The following is a 19,355-nucleotide window of genomic DNA, read 5'->3' on the forward strand; positions in this document are numbered from 1 at the left end:
GTGCTGTACACTAGGTCCCTGTTGGTTATCTATTTTATTCCCTGCTAGTAATTAATACTAAGCTGAACTGTGCCCCAAATGACCTGTATAGTCACATTAAAATTAAAGCTAAAGCTAAAATATAATATGTAAAAGTCAGCAGGGTTATATTAATCTCATCAACTAAGTATAAGATTTTATGTTTGCCAATGTTTAGTACTTATTTCCTGAAATCTTATCTACCCTCTTCAGCTTCAATTATATTCGATAGACATTAAGAGCTGACCAGAGAAAATATTTATAATAAATGAAAAGGGAGCATATATAAGTATATATACAATAATGACTTAACTGTAAAACAAAATATGCCATACTTTATACACCAAAATATTTACAGTGATAGTAACTCTATGAAGGTAAAAACCCCTGTCTTACTCATCTTTGTAGTGCCATCTTATGGAAGAGTGCCTGGTACAAAGTAGGTGTTCAATAAGTGCTTGCTGAAAAAACTGAAAGTGAATAATATATGTTCTCAGAAAAAGGGGTACTCAATCAAGTAAATATATGAAATTTTAATATTCTTTTTATCTGAAACATACAAAGGCCTAAAGATAAAGTCGATACCTAACTAAAATTTATGTAACTTCATTATTACAAAGTTAAGTCTTGAGTCAAAGATCCAGCTCTAAAAATATAGTCTCAAAAATCACATATCTACATATAACACTAAAACAAGTAAATTGTCTTAGGCTGTATCATCGTTATCCACTGCAGCATAGATGGCTTGATTCCTCCTCTTGATTTTCTTTCTTTGTTCAGGTTCATGTTCATCACTCAGCCTCTTCAACGGCACCTTGGTTAAGTCCTTTCCATCCCCCAACTCCACAGGGTCACCGCGATTCCCCTCCTTGCCAACTGGGGAACCGGATGTATCATCGGAAGATACAGTCATGGAACCTGGCAAGATCCTGATGTCAGAGAAGCTTGCGGAAAAGTCAGAAGCTTGATCAGAAGATGGTTCTACAGACGGTGTATTCATGTCACTGTGTGCGCTTACAATACTATCATCATATTCCTCTTCTTCATCTAACATTATCTCGTCTGGATTAATAGAGGACAGGGCAGATGTGTCTGTGTTATACTCACTAGGGTCTTCTCCAGAGTCATTACTCTGCACGTCATCCTGCTCTTCATAGCCACCACACAAGTGCTGTTCTTCCTTGGCCTTCTGAAGCCTGATGTTAATATCAGTGATGCCAAGTTGGGCACAAAATTCAGTAGTCTGAGGATTGATCCTATGAACCAACTGCATTTGTGTCTGTGGCTTGCTAGGGTCATAACAAGCAGCCGTTACACTAAAGTTACATGGAACTTTGAGGTCATGATTCAATTTTTCCAATACTTCGTTCATGGCTTCTTTTGTTGCACTGTAATCCCACCTAGAAAAGTCCAAAACAATAGCTTTTTATATTTTATCAGCCTTGGACAACAAATGATGAGATCTAACTATGGACGGCAGGTGCGTTAAAAAATAAACCACATTTCAGAATTCCACTTCATAAAATTATAGTTAACTTAGCAAAGGACCATTCCGAGATTAAAACAATTCTTAGAAAAAGCTGTCCTTAACTCACTCCCTAAAACAAGTACAAATTATTTTAATGTGTGAACCAAATCTCCACGGTCTTAAAGTTTCATGCACTTGTGCGCTTATAGTTTGGTGCACTTACACACTTATCTGGGTTGGTGCTCAGCAGTCTATTTTCTTGGATCTCTCGGACGGAAAACTTGCAATTTTCATACCAGTCAGTAAACTCTGAATTGTAGCAATAACTCCCTTGATTTAAAAAAATAATAAGGGGACAAAAACTGTGCATACAATGGAGAGGGAAAATCCTAAATAAGGTCAGACTCACCTCGTATGCAGGCCATTATTTTCAGGCATATTCCATAGGCGCTCACTCACATTAATAAGATCATCAGTAGCCCTGAGAATGGCGAGCCATTCAGTATCATACTCCAAGTAATCTGGAGCACTGGGGTCGTGTTCTATTTCTATTACCTACAAGAAGAAATTGGTGATTTTAAGAAGTACATATCTATTTTTAATATTCTAAGAATGTCAATATAACAGTAAAGTTTGAAAGGAATTTAATTTAGTAGCTCAAAAACATGAATGTAACTTAAACATTCCCAAAGAAATCTCAGAACACATAAATTACAAACAGCACCAATAATTTCTGCAAGGAGACAATTTTTTTTTAATCACTGGAAGAGTAAAACTATATTGCAAAGTTATTTCATTTTCTTTTTACCTGAAGAAAGTCTCTGTGTGGTAAGCATTTGTCCAGGGCTAGAAATCTGGTTGCTTTGGCTGACTGTCCTTTATCCTTGGCCTAGACAATATGAACCATGATTTAAGAAAGAATGTTAAAACATCACAAGCAATTCAGACATTGAAAAGGATGGAAATAATCTCCATTACCCAATCCCCTAAGTTGTGTGTCAAAGGAACAATGGTTACTTTTCCAAAACAAGTTAGCTCTATACCCCCTTGTGCAATGACAAGCAAGGCACTTACACTCTCCGAGCTTGGGCTTCAATTTCCTTACAATAGTCAAAGCGGAAAGAAATGGTGGTAATGATAATGTTAAATCAAAGCAAATAACACACATAAACCAAAGCATATAACACAAAGGTTAAAGATCAGACAACAGAAGAGCTTAAAAGTAATTTGGCAGAGCTAAAACTATACAACTCGTAGAAGAATTCATAGGAGAAAATCTTTGTAACCCTGGGTTAGGCAAAGATTCTTAGATACAACACCAAAATATATATATATATATATATATATATATATATATATATATATATATATTCCATAGGATGAAATACTATTCACCAATAAAAATGAAAGAAACACTGACACATGCGACAACAAGAATGAGCCTCAAAAGCAAGTAAAGGAAAGAAACCAGTTACCAAAGACTATGTATTTTGTGATTCCACTTATATAAAATGTTCAGAAAAGGCAAATCCATAGAGACAAGACAGATTAGTGGTTGCCTGGAGCTGAATGTTGACAGAACAAAGACTGACAGCAAAGAGGCACAAAGGATCTTTTGGGGTGATGGCAATGTTCTAGAACTGGATTATATGATGTTTGCACAACTCTGGAAATTTACTAAAAATCACTGAATTCTACACTTAAAACAGGTGAATTTTTTGATATGGAAATTATACTCCAATAAAGTTCTTTTTTAAAAAGTGAACCAGCAGAAAGAAACATGGGAGGATCACAAACATGAAGGTCCGCTGGAAGAAGTAAAAAGTGACTCACTAAAAACAGCAAGGCAGGGCTTCCCTGGTGGCGCAGTGGTTGAGAGTCCGCCTGCCAATGCAGGGGACGCGGGTTCATGCCCCGGTCCGGGAAGATCCCATATGCCGTGGAGCGGCTGGGCCCGTGAGCCATGGCCGCTGAGCCTGCGCGTCCGGAGCCTGTGCTCCGCAACGGGAGAGGCCACAGCAGTGAGAGGCCCGCGCACCACACACACAAAAAAAAAACAAACAAACAAAACAAAAAAAAACCAGCAAGGCACATGGAGAAAGAAAGACAAGGAAGCAAGTGATGGGACACCCTGCTGAGGACCAGGTTTCAATTCAGTGGTGGGGAGGGACTGAGAGGTGGGATGTACAGAGATCACGGGCAGATCCTGGCAGCAGGGCAGTTCTGAGGAAAGACGACCTTTGGTGTTAGTAAAAGGGCTCAGACAGAATACCGGTGAAGTCAGAGGCAGCTGAGGAGCAACAAAAAGGGATCAAACATATTAATTCAGAGACACAAGTCCCCAAGGTTGCCAACAGAAGACAGAATCAGAGAAAAGTAGCAAATGAGGTGCTTCAGCAATCCAAGAGCATGATGAGCCCCAAGAGACAGAGGAGAGTAACACAGATGTGGGAAAGGTGACTGACAGAAACAGAGGACTTGGACGTGAGAGGAGGATAATCACGCTGGCAACAGCCCAAAGGAAAATGCAAGAGTAACCTCGCCTTCTTCTCCCAGTGAAGCCGGGGAGTAAGAATAAGCCCACAACAGAGAGGGCCCACAGGAATGTTTTCAGACAGAATCTTCCAGACCGTGTGCGAAGAGCATCGCCAAAGTGTACCTCTACCGCAGAAAAGGGTTTGGTCAGGTAAGTTCAGGAAGCGCTGCACAACCCACCCGCCACCTCAGAGAAAGGTAATGCCCATTAGCACACTGGACTCTCAGAAATTCTACAGAAGCCTCTGGGAAGAAATCCCGAACTTTGTTAACCCAGCATTTTCTAAACGTATTTCCTATGGGATACTTTATGGGAAAGTCAGAATTCAACCAGAATCAGAGGTGAAAGGAAGAACTGCATAGTTCCATTAAAGCCTAACTCTAAGTAGGTATTTATTTTCTACTTTGCATCAAGCACCATCCCCATGCAATTACCAAAGGAAAACTCTGAGAGTCATTCTAGATTCACTCCTCCCTCTGTCACTAAATCCTGATGATTCTGCTTCCAAAATCTCTCTGGAACCTGCTTCATTCTCTGTGTTCCCTTTTTGCCTCAGGTTAGAACCTCATCTTTTGCCTCCTCTGCCTCCCATTTAACATTACTCCAATCCACACACAAGGCTGCTGCCAATCTAATCCTTCTGAAATGAAACTCTGACTTCATGCCCCCCAACCTTCCCCATTACCTCCTGGTTAAAACCGAAACTCCAGAGCATATCCCAGAAGGCAGCTATGATCTCGCTCCAGCTTCATCTCTCCCTGTGCCTCAGCCCCAGGGACCAGCTACACTTCCCCAAAGGCACCACGCTCTCAGACCTTCCAGCCTGTGCACACATTGGTCCCTGGGCCTAGATTACCCTGATAATCTGCTTCTTCCTGGCACCATCAACTCCTTTAGAAAACCTTCTCTATCCCTTCATCTCTCTGTCCACATCCCCATCTCACCATGGCCTGGCTTAGGTGTTCCCACAGTATCCTAAGCACTTTTTGTCACAAACTTATTACACTATATTATAATTGCTTGCTTGTCCCTTCTCCCCACTGGATACTGAGTTATTCACAAAAGGAAAGTTAGCTTTGATCTCTTTCTCTAACTTTCCAACTATGCCCATAGGGCCGAGCCCGTAGATGTTCAATAACTGCTTGTTAAATCAAAGAATAAGGATTTTGTTTTCTACCTGATGCTGCATCAAGGCTGCAAACTTCACATGAAGGTGTGCAGAAAACCAGTAAGTAGGTTTTAAGTGCTCTAAAAGTTCTGAGGCAGCGGGACTTCCTAATGTGTTATTTTCCACTTCTTGTCGGAAAAAAGATTTAGTCTTAAGAAGTTGCTTCTTATTTCCATAATGATATATACTTCTCGGCCAATCATGAGATAAGAATATGTCCATAGGCTGCTTCAGCTTTAACAGACAAAGAAAAGAAAGAAAGCTCTTAAAAACAGATTAACCAAAAGCAATCCCCTCCCTTCTCTCCACCGCCACACAACCATTTACCCACGGAGATCTGTAGATTTCTGTGTAATTCATTCTAAGAACACTTTATTTAAGGAAGTCACAGAAATACTGAGCTACTCACTCATCGAGGAAAAGAGAAACACCTTTCTCTCTGCCTGACAAATCACCTTTATTTTCCGTGGCAAGGCAGTTCAATAGAGACACACTTTGATTAGATTGCCAATCAGCTAAGGTCCTTAGCACTGGGTTTCTAAAATCTACAACATGCACTGTTCTTTTCCCTTTTAGTAAAGAAACTACTGTTTTAAGATCAATGTCCAGATTTCATGAGACTTGTAATGTAAATGATACAGTAAACCTAACCTACAGTAAACCTTTTTTTTTTTTCTGATGGACTCACATAGTAAACACCAAAAAAAGCTCTCTGTTTACTACAAAAATTATATTAGAGGTATTTAAGGTAGCTGGTGTCTTCTTGGGGAGAACACAAAATATACTCCATACTGTCAAGTAATCCAAAGCAAATACTTGGACAACTAAATTAAAATAATTTAAGTAAGTGTTCAAGAAAATACAAAAGGTAAGATAGATATGATTAACCACTGAAAAGCTGGTATGGGCAATAAGTGCTACAAAAATTCAGAGAAGGGTGAGGACTTTAAACTAGAACACTGGTTGGGAAGTGAAATCTAAGCTGGGTCTCCAAGGACCAGTAGGATTTAGATGAGTAAAGGGAAAAAGGATTCCAGGTAAGTAACTGTTATGAATGGGGCATACCTGTAAACATCTTTATGTTCCAGTCGAGGCTGTATTTATGATGGGAAGGGCCTGAGTTCAGTCTGGCAGGCTCTACCAGCCTGGGGGCTCTGGCAGGCTCTTAACTGTGTGGGAAGTCCGGGCAGGTTACTTTATCTATCTGAGCCTTTGGCCTCTCTCCCTTAGTGTGACAAAGTTGGACATGCTGCATGACAGAATTTGAGTGACAGTTATATGAACTATCACGGATGAAAGCTGCTTAGCCCGGTGTCAGACATTTAATGGGTTCACAAACAAAAACCTAGCTTCATTTACTCTCCAGTTGAGCCAGTGTTTCAGTTATCACCTTCACAATTTTCCCATATCATCTTCACTATTATTTTCTACTTAATATCATTATTTAAAATAAAATATTTAACACTTTCTTTCAAGTATCACTTTATTCCAATATATATTCTTTAGCCTTACCCTAAGGAATAGTAGCTGAAGTCATGGACCAAATATTTTATTTTATTATTAATCACTAAAATAAATGTATAGCCATTAAAATCTAAAAAATGTTCATCTGTGAACCTCCTAAAAACAACTCAAGACCCAAATTGTGGAAATACCGAATTGAGCTCTTCTTGGAAGTAGCAGATCAAAATACATTCTGGTAGAGAATTACTTTACCATTTTTTCAAGTCTGCCGTAATGTACTTTTTACATACCTGTTTTAATTTGTAGACTTCAATATTTCTCACATGATAGATACTCCTTATTGTAGCTGCATTATAGGGGGGGCACTCAAAATGACCTTAAATTGAAGAAGAGAAATAAGCTATATTCAACTCCCTTAAATACTGCAAATATAAATACATACATACACTTCTCCAAAACTGATGCTTGTCATCAATGCTTTTGGTTCTTGAAAATTTTATTTAAAAAATACTGTTCTCAAAATGCTGGTATTTTCTAATAACTGATCACCAGCTATAAATCTAAATAAGTGGGAGGCTTATGATTTTTTAAATTAAATTATATTTAATTTTGGAATACATTGTTTAGTCACATAGTTTAAGATTTAAAAGATACCATCAGAAAGGTATAGGGTAAGGGGGAGCGGGGGTGAGGGAAGGATGGATTGGGAGTTTGGGGTTAGCAGATGCAAATTATTACATACAGAATGGATAAACAACAAGGTCCTACTGTATGGCGCAGAGAATTATATTCAATATCCTGTGATAAACCATAATAGAGAAGAATATGAAAAAGAATGTATATATATGTGTAACTGAATCACTTTGCTGTACAGCAGAAATTAACACAATATTGTAAATCAACTATACTTCAATGAAATAAAGAAAAAAAAGAAAGGCGTAGGGTAAAAAGTATTCCTCCTGAAGGTAGACCCTAGTGGGTACCTAGGGCTGGCGTGGGAGCAGGGATTAAGTTTGGCACAAAACTTTTAGGCATGATAGAGATGTTCTAAATCCAGATGGTGCTAAAGGCTGCATAACTCTACAATTTACTAAAATCACTGAATTGTGTACTTACAATGGTACATAAATTTTACGTCAATCAAGCTGCTAAAACAAGCGGACAGGGTTCTCCTATTCCTTCCCCCATCCATCAGTAACCCTACCTACAGGGAACCAGTGTTAATCAGGTTTCACTATTTTATTCCAGGGATGTCATCTATGCATATAATATACATATTTCTTTATCCTCCCTTTTTTTTTATACAAGTGGCAGTATAATTTATACATGTTCTGTGCCTTGTTTTTTTCACTTTATTTTGGAGTTCTTTTCATATTAGTCACACATAGAGCTGCTTCTTTTTTCCTTCTTTTTGACTTCATAGCATTGCACTGTATAGTTATATCATGACACATTTAACTAGTTCCTATCTTTTGCTATTACAAACAAGGCTGAAATACATTTGTTTATATCATTTTGCACTTGTGGAATATATCTGTAGATAAATTCCTGGAAGTAGAACTCCTGAGTAAGAATACTTCTATAATTTCCACAGATGTTACTAATTTTCCTCCAAAGAGTGGTTCCAATTTGTGCCCACACCTGCCATGTAGAAGATGGCCTATTTTTGTAGACCCACCACAATAGTTCAGAATCATGGGGAACAGGGCAGCAAGGAACAGACTTGTGATTTAACAGTTACACTGAGGATGTAAGTTCTAGCTGTCAACTTAATTCATGAAATTTTAAAATCAATGTGGATCCAAGCTATTCCTTTAACTTTAAAATCAAGGTATAATTCATTCAGATACAGTGTGGTATATTTATACAATGGAATACTATTCACAAATTTAAATGACAGAGTTACATGTATCAACATGGATTTCAAAAACATACTAAACAAAGAAGCAAGTTGCAGAAAGATACATGTAAAATGATACACTTATATGAAGTTTAAAACATTCTATATAATACACTGTTTAAAGCTGTTACTGATATGGTAATGATATAGAATAATCAAGTGAATGATAAACACCAAATTCAGAATAGTGACTGCCTGGTGAGGTAAGGGAGGAATAAAAGGAGAGAGACGGGACTGAGGACAGATAAACAATGAACTTCGATTGTATCTGTACTCTTATATTTCTTAAAAATCAACACTAAAAGTGGCAAAATACCAAATAAAACTAGATGGTGTATACACAGATAATACGTTCTAGTGTTCTCTATTTTTTCATATTTATAAAATATTTTATAATATAAATTTAAGAATAAATTAATCAGTTCATAGGAGAAATCCAATGAAAAAGTCAACTGTATATTATGCTTAAGTTACTATGGGGCATGGAAGTTTTAAGTTTAAAAACAATTCTCAGAATAACAATACTCACTTTGCTGTATACCTGAAATTAACACCACATTGTAAATCAACTGTACTCCAATTAAAAAAAGAATGTAATAAAATGTAAAAAAACAAAAAAACAAAAAAACATAACAATACCTTTTCGATAGTCATGAGATTTAAAGATACCAGAGATTCCACCAATCCTTACACCTCGGTATTTTACTACACCTGCCAAGCCTGAAAAATTACATAGTTAAATAAAATTACTGTAGGCAAAAGCAATCTTTTTTTTTTTTAAAGCAATCTTTACTAACTGAACAGTTTAGAGGCCTAGAATAACATGCAGTCTTAAAATTATTTGAAAATTAAGTGTCATGATGAGGTAACTCTTTTACATAGGAAAATATGCCAACAACATATAACGTAGAGTAGGGAGACAGACTACGGAGGCAAGAGACTGAGCAGAAAAGAAGGAACAAATGAGACAGGGAGTGTGAAGAGGGAAACAGACATACATAAATTTGGTACCTAAAGGAATATGGGGATGGGGCAGGGGAAATAGGGGAAAATGTCCTATGATGGATTTATGTTATATATAAGGTATATATAACGTATACCTTTGACTTATAGAACATAGAAACCTGCAGTTTCTCTATTTCATTTGATTGATCATCTTCAGACAATTTTTGATTGATCATCTTCAGACAATTTCACCTTTTCACAATACTACAGTTGTCAAAAGATGATCCATCAGTAATGACATAGAGAAATTAAATTTCTGAAGTTATAATGTCATCACTAGAAACACCTATAAACATTTAAATAAAGAGATGAAAGGACTAAAACTGAATCTGAACCTAATCAGGTCTATAAATCTAAATGCAGATTATAAGCAATGCAGAGGATAAAAGGAACACGTTAAACAACCCAAGGATTTCCAATCAGCTAAACCCAGAATGTGGGAAATTCTGCCAGATAAATTTCCCACATTCTTCAACAAATAAACAGCATGGGGGTTGGGGGAGAAGAGAGTGCGAAAAGGGGCAGTTATAGTCTAAGAGACTTCAGAATCTTGACAATCAAATGAAAGTGTGGACCTTGTTTGGATCCTACTTGAACAAGTCAACTGTAAAACAGACATCTTTGTGATAATCAGGGAAATCTGAATTTGAACTAGGCAACAGATAATGACAGGTAATAGGTATAATCATGGTACTGTAGTTGTGGTATTTTTTAAAATCCTCATCACTTAAAAACACATGCTAAAGTATTTACAGGTGAAATAATCCGATGGCTGAGGTTTGTTTTAAAATACTCCAGTTGGGACTTCCCTGGTGGTCCAGTGGTTAAGAATCCACCTTCCGATGCAGGGGACATGGGATTGAGCCTGGTCAGGGAACTACGATCCCACACGCCCCTAAGCCCCTAGAGCCCGCATGCCGCAACTACTGAGCCAGCGCACTCTGGAGCTCCAGAGCGCCCAGGTGCCACAACTAGAGAGAAGCCTGCCCACCGCAAGGAAGATCCCACGTGCGACAACTAAAGACACGACGTAGCCAAATAAATAAATAAATAAAATATTAAAAAATAAATAGATAAAAATAAGATAAAATACTCGGGTCACCTCCTCCCACAAAAGAGTTTAGGCAGGGAGTGGGTTGAAAGAAGGATGGCAGAACAGTAATTGTTGTTAAAGCTGTTTAATAGGTACAGAGATTCATTATACTATTCTCTACTTTTGTGTATGTTTAAATATTTCCATTATAAAAAGTTCATTTTTTAAAATTTAATAATTAGAGTAAGAAAAAAATTAAGGGATTGTAAATCATACAGAAGCTCTTTGCAGTTATATTAAGTATTGCTTAAAGCACTAGATGATGCACGGACATATTTTCATGATTACCTACTTAAATGAACTATTTTAATTAAATTTTCATGATTATTTCAATCAAGAGACATTCCCAAAATGCCATACATTTCAAGATGCTGATCAACTGATAAACAAATCCTGACAGGCTCCTCCATGCCATCAGACCAAGAAATTACCCACGAACACATACCTAAATAATAAATGTTTGGTGCTACCCAGCCACCATAGGGTAACTCTTGCAAATGATTTGAGGCTTCATGGTTACCCCCAATGAAAATTGTGAGAACTGGGGCCTTCTTCTCTCCAGAGTAATACCTAGAACATAAGGGTAAAGTTGTCAATTGGCATAGCAGAAACGAGACATACAGAAAAGCAATTGGGCATGCCTGTACTATTAGGCATAGGAGAAAAGCAAAATAAGGTCCGAAGTAAAAAACACTTGAGCTCATCATAAAAAGTTAAGTCCTTGCTAAACGTATTGTCCATCCTTGTCCTTAAGAATGATTCAGGGCCGCCACCTTGGGTTCAAGACAACGTATATTCAATGAGGTCAAAAACTTTTGTCAGTTCACTGCAACAACCTTAGTTTCTAGAATGAGGACTAGCACATAGCGAGCGTCCAATAAAAACTCCTAGATCAATAAATGAAGTAGTCCCAGAGTCCTATTAAGCATAAAGTAGATTAACCTGTCAGTTTCTTCCTCCAGATTTTCCCCTCAAGCTGCGATCCCTTCCGAAACAAAACAGATGAATGGAAAGAAGAAAAGTGACATTTACTAAGCGCCAGTTCCTAGACACACAGCGTAAACAAAGACGGGAACTAAGAGAGACAGCTGGTCAGTGGCAGACAGGATTCCAACTCAGCCCGGGTTCTCAGCCCCCACCGCTGGCTAGTCACACCTCGCACCGCGGGGGCCCGGGCCCAAGCCACGCCCCTCACCTGTAGAAGGTCTGCATGTGGCGGTACTTGGGCGGCACGGCCATGCAGCGCAGGTCGGCCTCATTGCGCACAGCCTGGAAGTCGCCGCAGCATAGCAGAAGGTCTATCGGTCCCGGGCCGCGCCGCTCCGCCAGCGCCAGCGTCTCATAGATCTTGTCCAGCTCGCCGTGGCAGCAGCCGGCCACAGCCACCCGCATGCTGCCGGCCCGAGGCAGGGAGCGCTGCCCGCAACCGCCTAAACCAGAGCCAGCCCAGGCCGAACAACGAAGACCCGACTGATCGCTCAGATCCCGCCAACCTTAACTGAGACGCCGCCTCTCGCAATTGAGACTCCAGCAATATAATTCACTTCCGGTTTCCAAATCTCGCGAGAGAGAGGTCGGGAAGGGAATGACAAACACGGACTCCAGGGAGCTTTTAAATCGTCTCGTACTTTGCCTGTTTTGGCAGGTGGTTCTTGCAGTCCGAGCAGCCTGACAGGTGCTAAAAATCAAAACCAGAATAGTAAGACAAACAAAAATTCCCGGAAATAGTGTAGTTTGATAAAATCAAACTTAGGATGAACTTCTCACGGCAAAGATAATTGCCTGAAAGTGATTAGAAACGATTAAACAAACGATTTTTTAAGACACCCGAAATAAAAATAAATTTAAAATAAAACGTAAAAACTCACTGAGGATTTTGAAATTATCTCCTCGAAGAGTTTCTAAAATTATCAGTTTTTTTTTAAAGGGGCCAGGGACTCTTCATTTCCCTACCAAATGGTTGGTTGTGTAACTAGACTGCAAGCTCAATGAAAGTAGATGAATATCTCGAAAACATCCAGGAGGGAAAAGGACCAGACTGACAATTGAAGAATTAGTGGCCAAGGCAGAAACAAGCAAACAAATAAAACCCTTCTGGCAAATTTAATCAAGAAAATAATCAAGATAATACGGAGAATAATAAAACCATCTCTGCTCATTAAAAAAAACTAGATAAACAATTTCTAGGAATAAAGACACCAAAGTTAATTCAAAATAAAGCAGAAGATGTAAACAAAACAATGACAATAAGAAGACACTGGGATATATACACTACCAAATGTAAAAGAGATAGCTAGTGGGAAGCAGCCACATAGCACAGGGAGATCAGCTAGGTGCTTTGTGACCACCTAGAGGGGTGGGTTAGGGAGGGTGGGAGGGAGATGCAAGAGGGTGGAGATATGGGGATATATGTTTATGTATAGCTGATTCACTTTGTTATACAGCAGAAACTAACACACCATTGTAAAGCAATTATACTACTAAGATGTTAAACAAAAAAAAAAAGACTGGGAAAGTCAAAGACATAAATCCATTGAAAGACATTTATGAGTGATTTATAGGTGATTTCTTTCAAATTTACAAGGAAGATACACTTTTCATGATATCTAAATCAATCAAGAGGGTAGAAAAAGATGGAAATCTAATATTTCCTATTAGTTTTTAATGTTTTATTTTCCCTTCTGTATTAAATGTTTTGAACTATATAAAGAACAGATAACTTTTTTTGACATTGATAAATTTAACTTCTAAAAAAAGAATTTAACTTCTTCCACTTGATTTTCAATCTACAGGGATTATCTTTTTCTGGATCTTTTTTTCTCGATTGAAAAATTGTTAATTTTAATTAACTTAAAGTGCCATGAACAAATCAAATCTTAAGTGCACATTTTGATTAATTTTTCCATATGTAATCACCCATATCAAGATATAAAACATTTCTAGCATTCCAAAAGACTCCCTTGTGCTTCCTCCCAAGCCTATTCTCCCAAAAGAAAAACTCTAGTCTAAACTCTAGCACCGTAGGTTAGCTCTACTTGTTTATAAACTTCATAGAAATATCAGTGTATATTATGTACTCTTTTGTGTCTGGCTTCTTTCACTTAATATCTGTAAGATTCATCCATGAATCTATGTAACTGAGCAGGAGGAGACTGAGCATCTCCCTCCCACCCTCCCTAACCCACCCCTCTAGGTGGTCACAAAGCACCGAGCTGATCTCCCTGTGCTATGTGGCTGCTTCCCACTGAGCAGCAGGACCCTATGGGACCTTCGCAGGGCAGATGACCACCACCCCCACCCCCCGCAATGTCCTCCACCTGCCTCTTTATAGAAAAACTAGCCACCTAGGCCTTCTCCAAGTTCCAAAGAATAAATTTAATTAGAGAAGTGAGAAAATGCAGAAGCAAAGGAAAACAATCAAGCAGGACAAAATAATAATAGTTTAGCCATTAAACAAAGTCAAGGACCTTTAGTTCCTCCTCAAGGGCTATAATAATAATAATAATCTGAGCCAGGGAATTCCCTGGTGGTCTGGTGGTTAAGACTCCGCATTTCCAACACAGGGGGCACGGGTTTGATCCCTGAGCCATACCATATCCTTTGAGCTATTTTGCAGATACTGAAACTCCCACCAGGTGGAAGAAGTTAACTATGCTGATCACAAGCATGGAGACCCCAGACTGGTTGGAATCAGAAGGCTGATGATGTTGACTCCCAATTACCTCACCACCAACCAGTCAGAATGTCCACAAGCTGATCATGCACCCACAACCCCCTCCTTCACACTGTCTTTAAAAATCTTTCCCTGAAAGCCATCAGGGAGTTCAGGTCTTTTGGGCACTAACTACCTGGACTCCTGGCTTGGCGCCCTGCAATAAACACTGCACTTTCCTTCAACATACCCTGGTGTCAGTAGATTGGGCTTTACTGTGAGCAGGTAAGCAGACTCAAGTTTGGTTCAGTAACAACTATACTATAGAGAGATACAGCCATAGTATACTATTTCTTATTGCTGTGTTTTTTCCATCGTGTGATCACACCACAGTTCATGTACCCATTTTTCTGTTGAAGGACATTTGGATTGTTTCTAACTTGGGGCTGTTATGAATAAAGCCACCATATACATTCTTGTAAAATCTTTTGGTGGACATAACACTTTTCTCCCTTGGATTATGGCCAGGAATGGAATCTCTGGATAACATAGTAGGTATATGTTTAGCTTTAATAGATAGTGTCAGTTGTGCTAATTTACACTTACCTACGTAATATGAGTGTTCTAATTATTCCATGTGCATAACAGCACTTGGTATTATCTGTCTCTTAAAGTTTAGCCATGTTGTTAGGTGTGCAATGATGTCTTCTTGTTATTTCCATGTAGATTTTACAACAAAATTTTAATATGTCAATTTGAATTTTCTTCTTCTGTGACCAATAGGAAACAATAATTTAATGCCATAACATTCAAAATCTCATGGTCAAAGAAGGAAATAGAAGATTATGAATAGGGATGAAAAAGTGCATCATGGCTTAGCTCTTAACTCTATTCCCAACCAACACCCCATTTCCAGAAGTCATACTGGTATGTTAATAAACTTGAGAATTCTCACTGACTTTCTCAAATCCAGAGAGAATAAAACTAAATCGATAGCCTCAACTCCTTCCCATGCTGAATGAGGTGAGATGGGAGGACTGTAGCAGAAAAGTGGATGTGTGAACAATGAAAAGTCTTTTTGCGAACATGAAGGGCCATTCACTGAACAGGTAAACCCTCTCCAATTGTGTGTGTGGTCCATGAGGAAAGTCCCTCTAATAGGGTGGGAAAGGAATTCCCTGATTCTGTCAGAACAAAGACAGTATCTAGGTAGAGGCACCCAATGATGAGTAAGATGAAAAAAGAAACCACATGTCAACTATGGAAACATGCTAGAAAGAGCATAAGCTGGGATGAACCTGAGCAGGTGTTAATTAAAACTTCTTAGATACAACCAGATCTTTCTCCTCTAAATCAAGTCTGCTTGTTGAAATGGTTGATTCCAAGACAGAGAAAGTACAAAATGAGTGTGGATCATCTTGTGCCAGAAAACAAGGAAGTGCTCAAAGACTCTGAGACATCAAACGGATGTTGAGTGAAGGTTTTTCCACTGGCCAAATCTGAAACAATTTCAGCATCAAAATGCACAATCATAGTAACAGACTTTAGCCCATTGAATAAAGTAGGAATCTACTATTCCATCCTGACATAAATAAGTAAATAAATAAATAGGAAAAGAGAGGTCTTATTTACACAAGAATGCTGATTGATAAGTATAGAAGGAAAGTTGGAGTTAGAAAATCAGAAAATCACCGTAAACCATCATCATCATCATTGTCATCATCAACATCACTTGTTACAAGGAAGAATTTTTAATGAATGCTAAAACAATTGGGGGAAACTTTGAAGAGTAATAGGATACTTACATTGTCTCAATGTATCTATTATTTGAGACTATTTATATGATCTCAAAGTATCTTTCCAAAAGATACTAATTTTAACAAAGAGAAAAATAAGAATTTTACACTAGAGAAACCTGGCAGACACCACTTAACAGAGTGACCAAAGTTAATCTCACTAGGAATGGACAAATCCACATCATGTGCCCCTGATACATTACTTCTGTGGTATTCCTGCCAAAAATGCATAACCTGAATCTAATCTTGAAAGATAGGAGGCAAATTGAAATAGACAAAAAAAATTTTTAAATAACTGGCCTGTCTTTAAATAAATAAATATATATATATATAATGGTCGTGAAATACAAGGACAGACTGAGAAAGATTAAAAATTAAATGACACTGAAGATTCGTGATAACTGAATGCAATGTGTTGCTATAAAATACATTATTAAGATAATTGCCAAATCTGAATAAGATCTGTAAATTAGATAGTATTGTATCAGTGTTAATTTCCTGATTGTGATCATTTTACTGTGGTTACATAGGGGAATTCCTCATTTTTAGGAAACACACACTGAAATATTTAGGAACGTATATATCTGCCCATCCATGTATTGCAGGGGCTAGAAGCTAAGAAACTATTGGGCTGGCCAAAAAGTCCCTTCAGTTTTCAAGTAAAAATGAAAGACGTATTTTTCATTTTCACCAAGAACTTTATTGAACAACATATCCACCCTTTTGTTCCACTACCTTCTGCCATTTTTCAGCCAACTTCATAATTCCTTCTTCCCAAAACATTTTATCTTTTTGAGCAAAGAACTGGTCCAGGTGCCTTTTACAGTCTTCCAGGGAATTGAATTTTTTTCCATCAAGAGAATTTTGTGAAGATCTAAATAAATGGATATCCGAACATGCAATGTCTGGTGAATATGGTGGATGAATCAGAGCTTCCCCAGCCAAGCTGTAACACTTTTTGCCTGGTCATCAAAGAAACATGTGGTCTTGCATCATCCTGATGGAAGATTATGCATTTTCTGTTGACTAATTCTGGACGCTTTTCATCTAGTGCTGCTTTCAGTTGGTCTAACTGGGAGCAGTACTTGTTGGAATTACTTGTTTGGTTTTCTGGAAGGAACTTATAATAGAGGACTCCCTTCCAATCCCACCATATGGACAACATCACCTTCTATGGATGAAGACTGGCCTTTGGTGTGGTTGGTGGTGGTTCATTTTGCTTGCCCCATGATCTCTTCCATTCCACGTCATTGCACAGTATCCACTTTTCATTGCCCACCACAATTTGTTTTAAAAACGGAATGTTTTCATTACGTTTCAGTAGAGAATCACATGACGGTCAAGAAGGTTTTTTTCACTTAACTTATGTGGAACCCAAACATCAAAGTGATTAGCATAACCAAGATGGTGCAAATGATTTTCAAGGCATGATTTGGATATTTTGAGTATGTCGGCTATCTCCCAAGTGGTATAAGGTTGATCATTCTCAATTAATGTCTCGATTTGATTGCTATCAACTGGTCTATCCAACCATGGAGTATCATCCAGCAAGAAATCACCAGCACGAAACTTTGCAAACCACTTTTGACATGTTCAATCAGTCACAGCACCTTCTCCATACACTGCACAAATTTTTTTTCCATTTTGGTTGTGTTTTTACCCTTCTTGAAATAATAAAGCATAATATGCTCTGAAAATGTTTCTTTTTTTCTTCCATCTTCAATATTAAAATGGTTACACAAAAATTCACCAATTTTGATATCTTTTTTTTAACGCACGCTGATATGACAGCTGTCACATACAATCTAACAAAATTGTTTTGAATGAAGTTAAAGACAATTAAGTGCTACTAGAGCCATCTTATGGAAAAAAACTGAAGGGATCTTTTGGCCAACCCAATACATTTCTTAGACTCCCTTGCTGGCTGAGGTCTGGATTGGCTTTTGCAAATGAGAAACACTTGTGTGAGGTTAGAAGGTAGAAGAAAAGTAAAAGCTGTTGCTTTTCTCTTCTGGCTCTGGAAATGGTGGTGGCAGCTCAGCACCCCAAGTTCATGCAGTGATGGTGAATTTCTCACTGTTCCTGGTCTCAAGTGAAATATTCCCTCCCTGTTTGCCCTTTATTCCTTCCAATAATTTTGTAATCTTTTTGCTTAAAATACAAAAAATGGGTTCTTTTTTTCCTGTATGTTGTACCAGCCAAGATGTCATTCAAGTAAAAGGCAACAAGCAAGATGTTTTCAACCACGAAAGTGCTCCAGGGAGACAATACCCATGAGCCCCTCTTGAAAAAATATTACTTGACAATGAAATCCAGCCAAATAAGACTTGAATAAACATAAATGACACAGGAAGGAAGAACTGTGTTTAAAAGATGATTGGGACCTCCCTGTCTGTTCAGTCGTTAAGATTGCATCTTCCAATGCAGGGGGTGCCGTTCGATCCCTGGTTGGGGAGCTAAGATCCTACTTGCCGTGCGGTGTGGCCTAAATAAATAAATAAAGTCTCTTTTTAAAAATGGAGTGGGGTGGGTGCGGGGGGAAAAAAGAGAAATTAAAAATGGTCCACATCAAAAAACTCTTTTAAAAAAATGGATGATTTAAAACAGAACAGAGTGAGGGGATTGGAAATGCCATGGTAGGGGTAGGGTACTTAATGAATATAGGGTGGTTCTGGAAGACCATGTTGATAGGGTGACATATTGAGCAGAAACCTTCATTAAATAAGGGAGTGAGCTGTGGAGATATCTGGGCAATGAGTTTTCAAGTCAGTTTATAAATAAAATGTTATACACATCAAGGTAAAACATCCATCCCTGCTATCTGTATCTTATAATTAAACTAGGTGATTATGGCACCTACCACCACCTGATGGCAGCACATTCCACAGGAAAACTAAAGAGTGAGCAAGTCTGTGGTGGTAAAACTAAAGAGCGGCAAACATCACAGAGAGATTTGAGTCCTGTGGTGTCTCTAGCCTCTGAATCTTAAACTTGTCAGACATTCCATTTGGACTTCCTGATTTCATCAGATTTTTTTGTTAAAAAGCAAGCAATATCTCTTGTTTATAGGTTTAATGACGTCCAGATTCCATTCCGGTATTGTAAATGGTGAAGACTGGATTTGCTTTGCCTAGATTGTTACCTTCACGTCTCCATTTTCAAACTCATCTGCCTAATGTGGTCATCTTTGCTTGGGGTGGGTGTGGAGTTGTCTTTTAGTACCCAGGTAATCCAGAAGATGGCAACCCATCTGAA

General features: G+C 38.3%; 1 protein-coding gene across 1 annotated transcript; it reads right to left on the reverse strand.

The window, feature by feature from the left end:
• Nucleotides 1-531: 531 nt before the first annotated feature.
• Nucleotides 532-12,177, reverse strand: DBR1 (debranching RNA lariats 1). Its single transcript, XM_032631445.1, has 8 exons — nucleotides 11,848-12,177; nucleotides 11,098-11,222; nucleotides 9,194-9,274; nucleotides 6,945-7,030; nucleotides 5,200-5,424; nucleotides 2,295-2,375; nucleotides 1,896-2,041; nucleotides 532-1,418 (listed from the first exon to the last, which is right to left on the reverse strand). Exons 1-8 carry the CDS (start codon nucleotides 12,042-12,044, stop codon nucleotides 725-727), a joined length of 1,635 nt encoding a protein of 544 aa, XP_032487336.1. The 5' UTR covers nucleotides 12,045-12,177; the 3' UTR covers nucleotides 532-724.
• Between the last annotated feature and the right edge of the window lie 7,178 nt (nucleotides 12,178-19,355).

This window comes from Phocoena sinus, chromosome 4, assembly GCF_008692025.1.
Source record: "Phocoena sinus isolate mPhoSin1 chromosome 4, mPhoSin1.pri, whole genome shotgun sequence".
NCBI classification, from domain to species: domain Eukaryota; kingdom Metazoa; phylum Chordata; class Mammalia; order Artiodactyla; family Phocoenidae; genus Phocoena; species Phocoena sinus.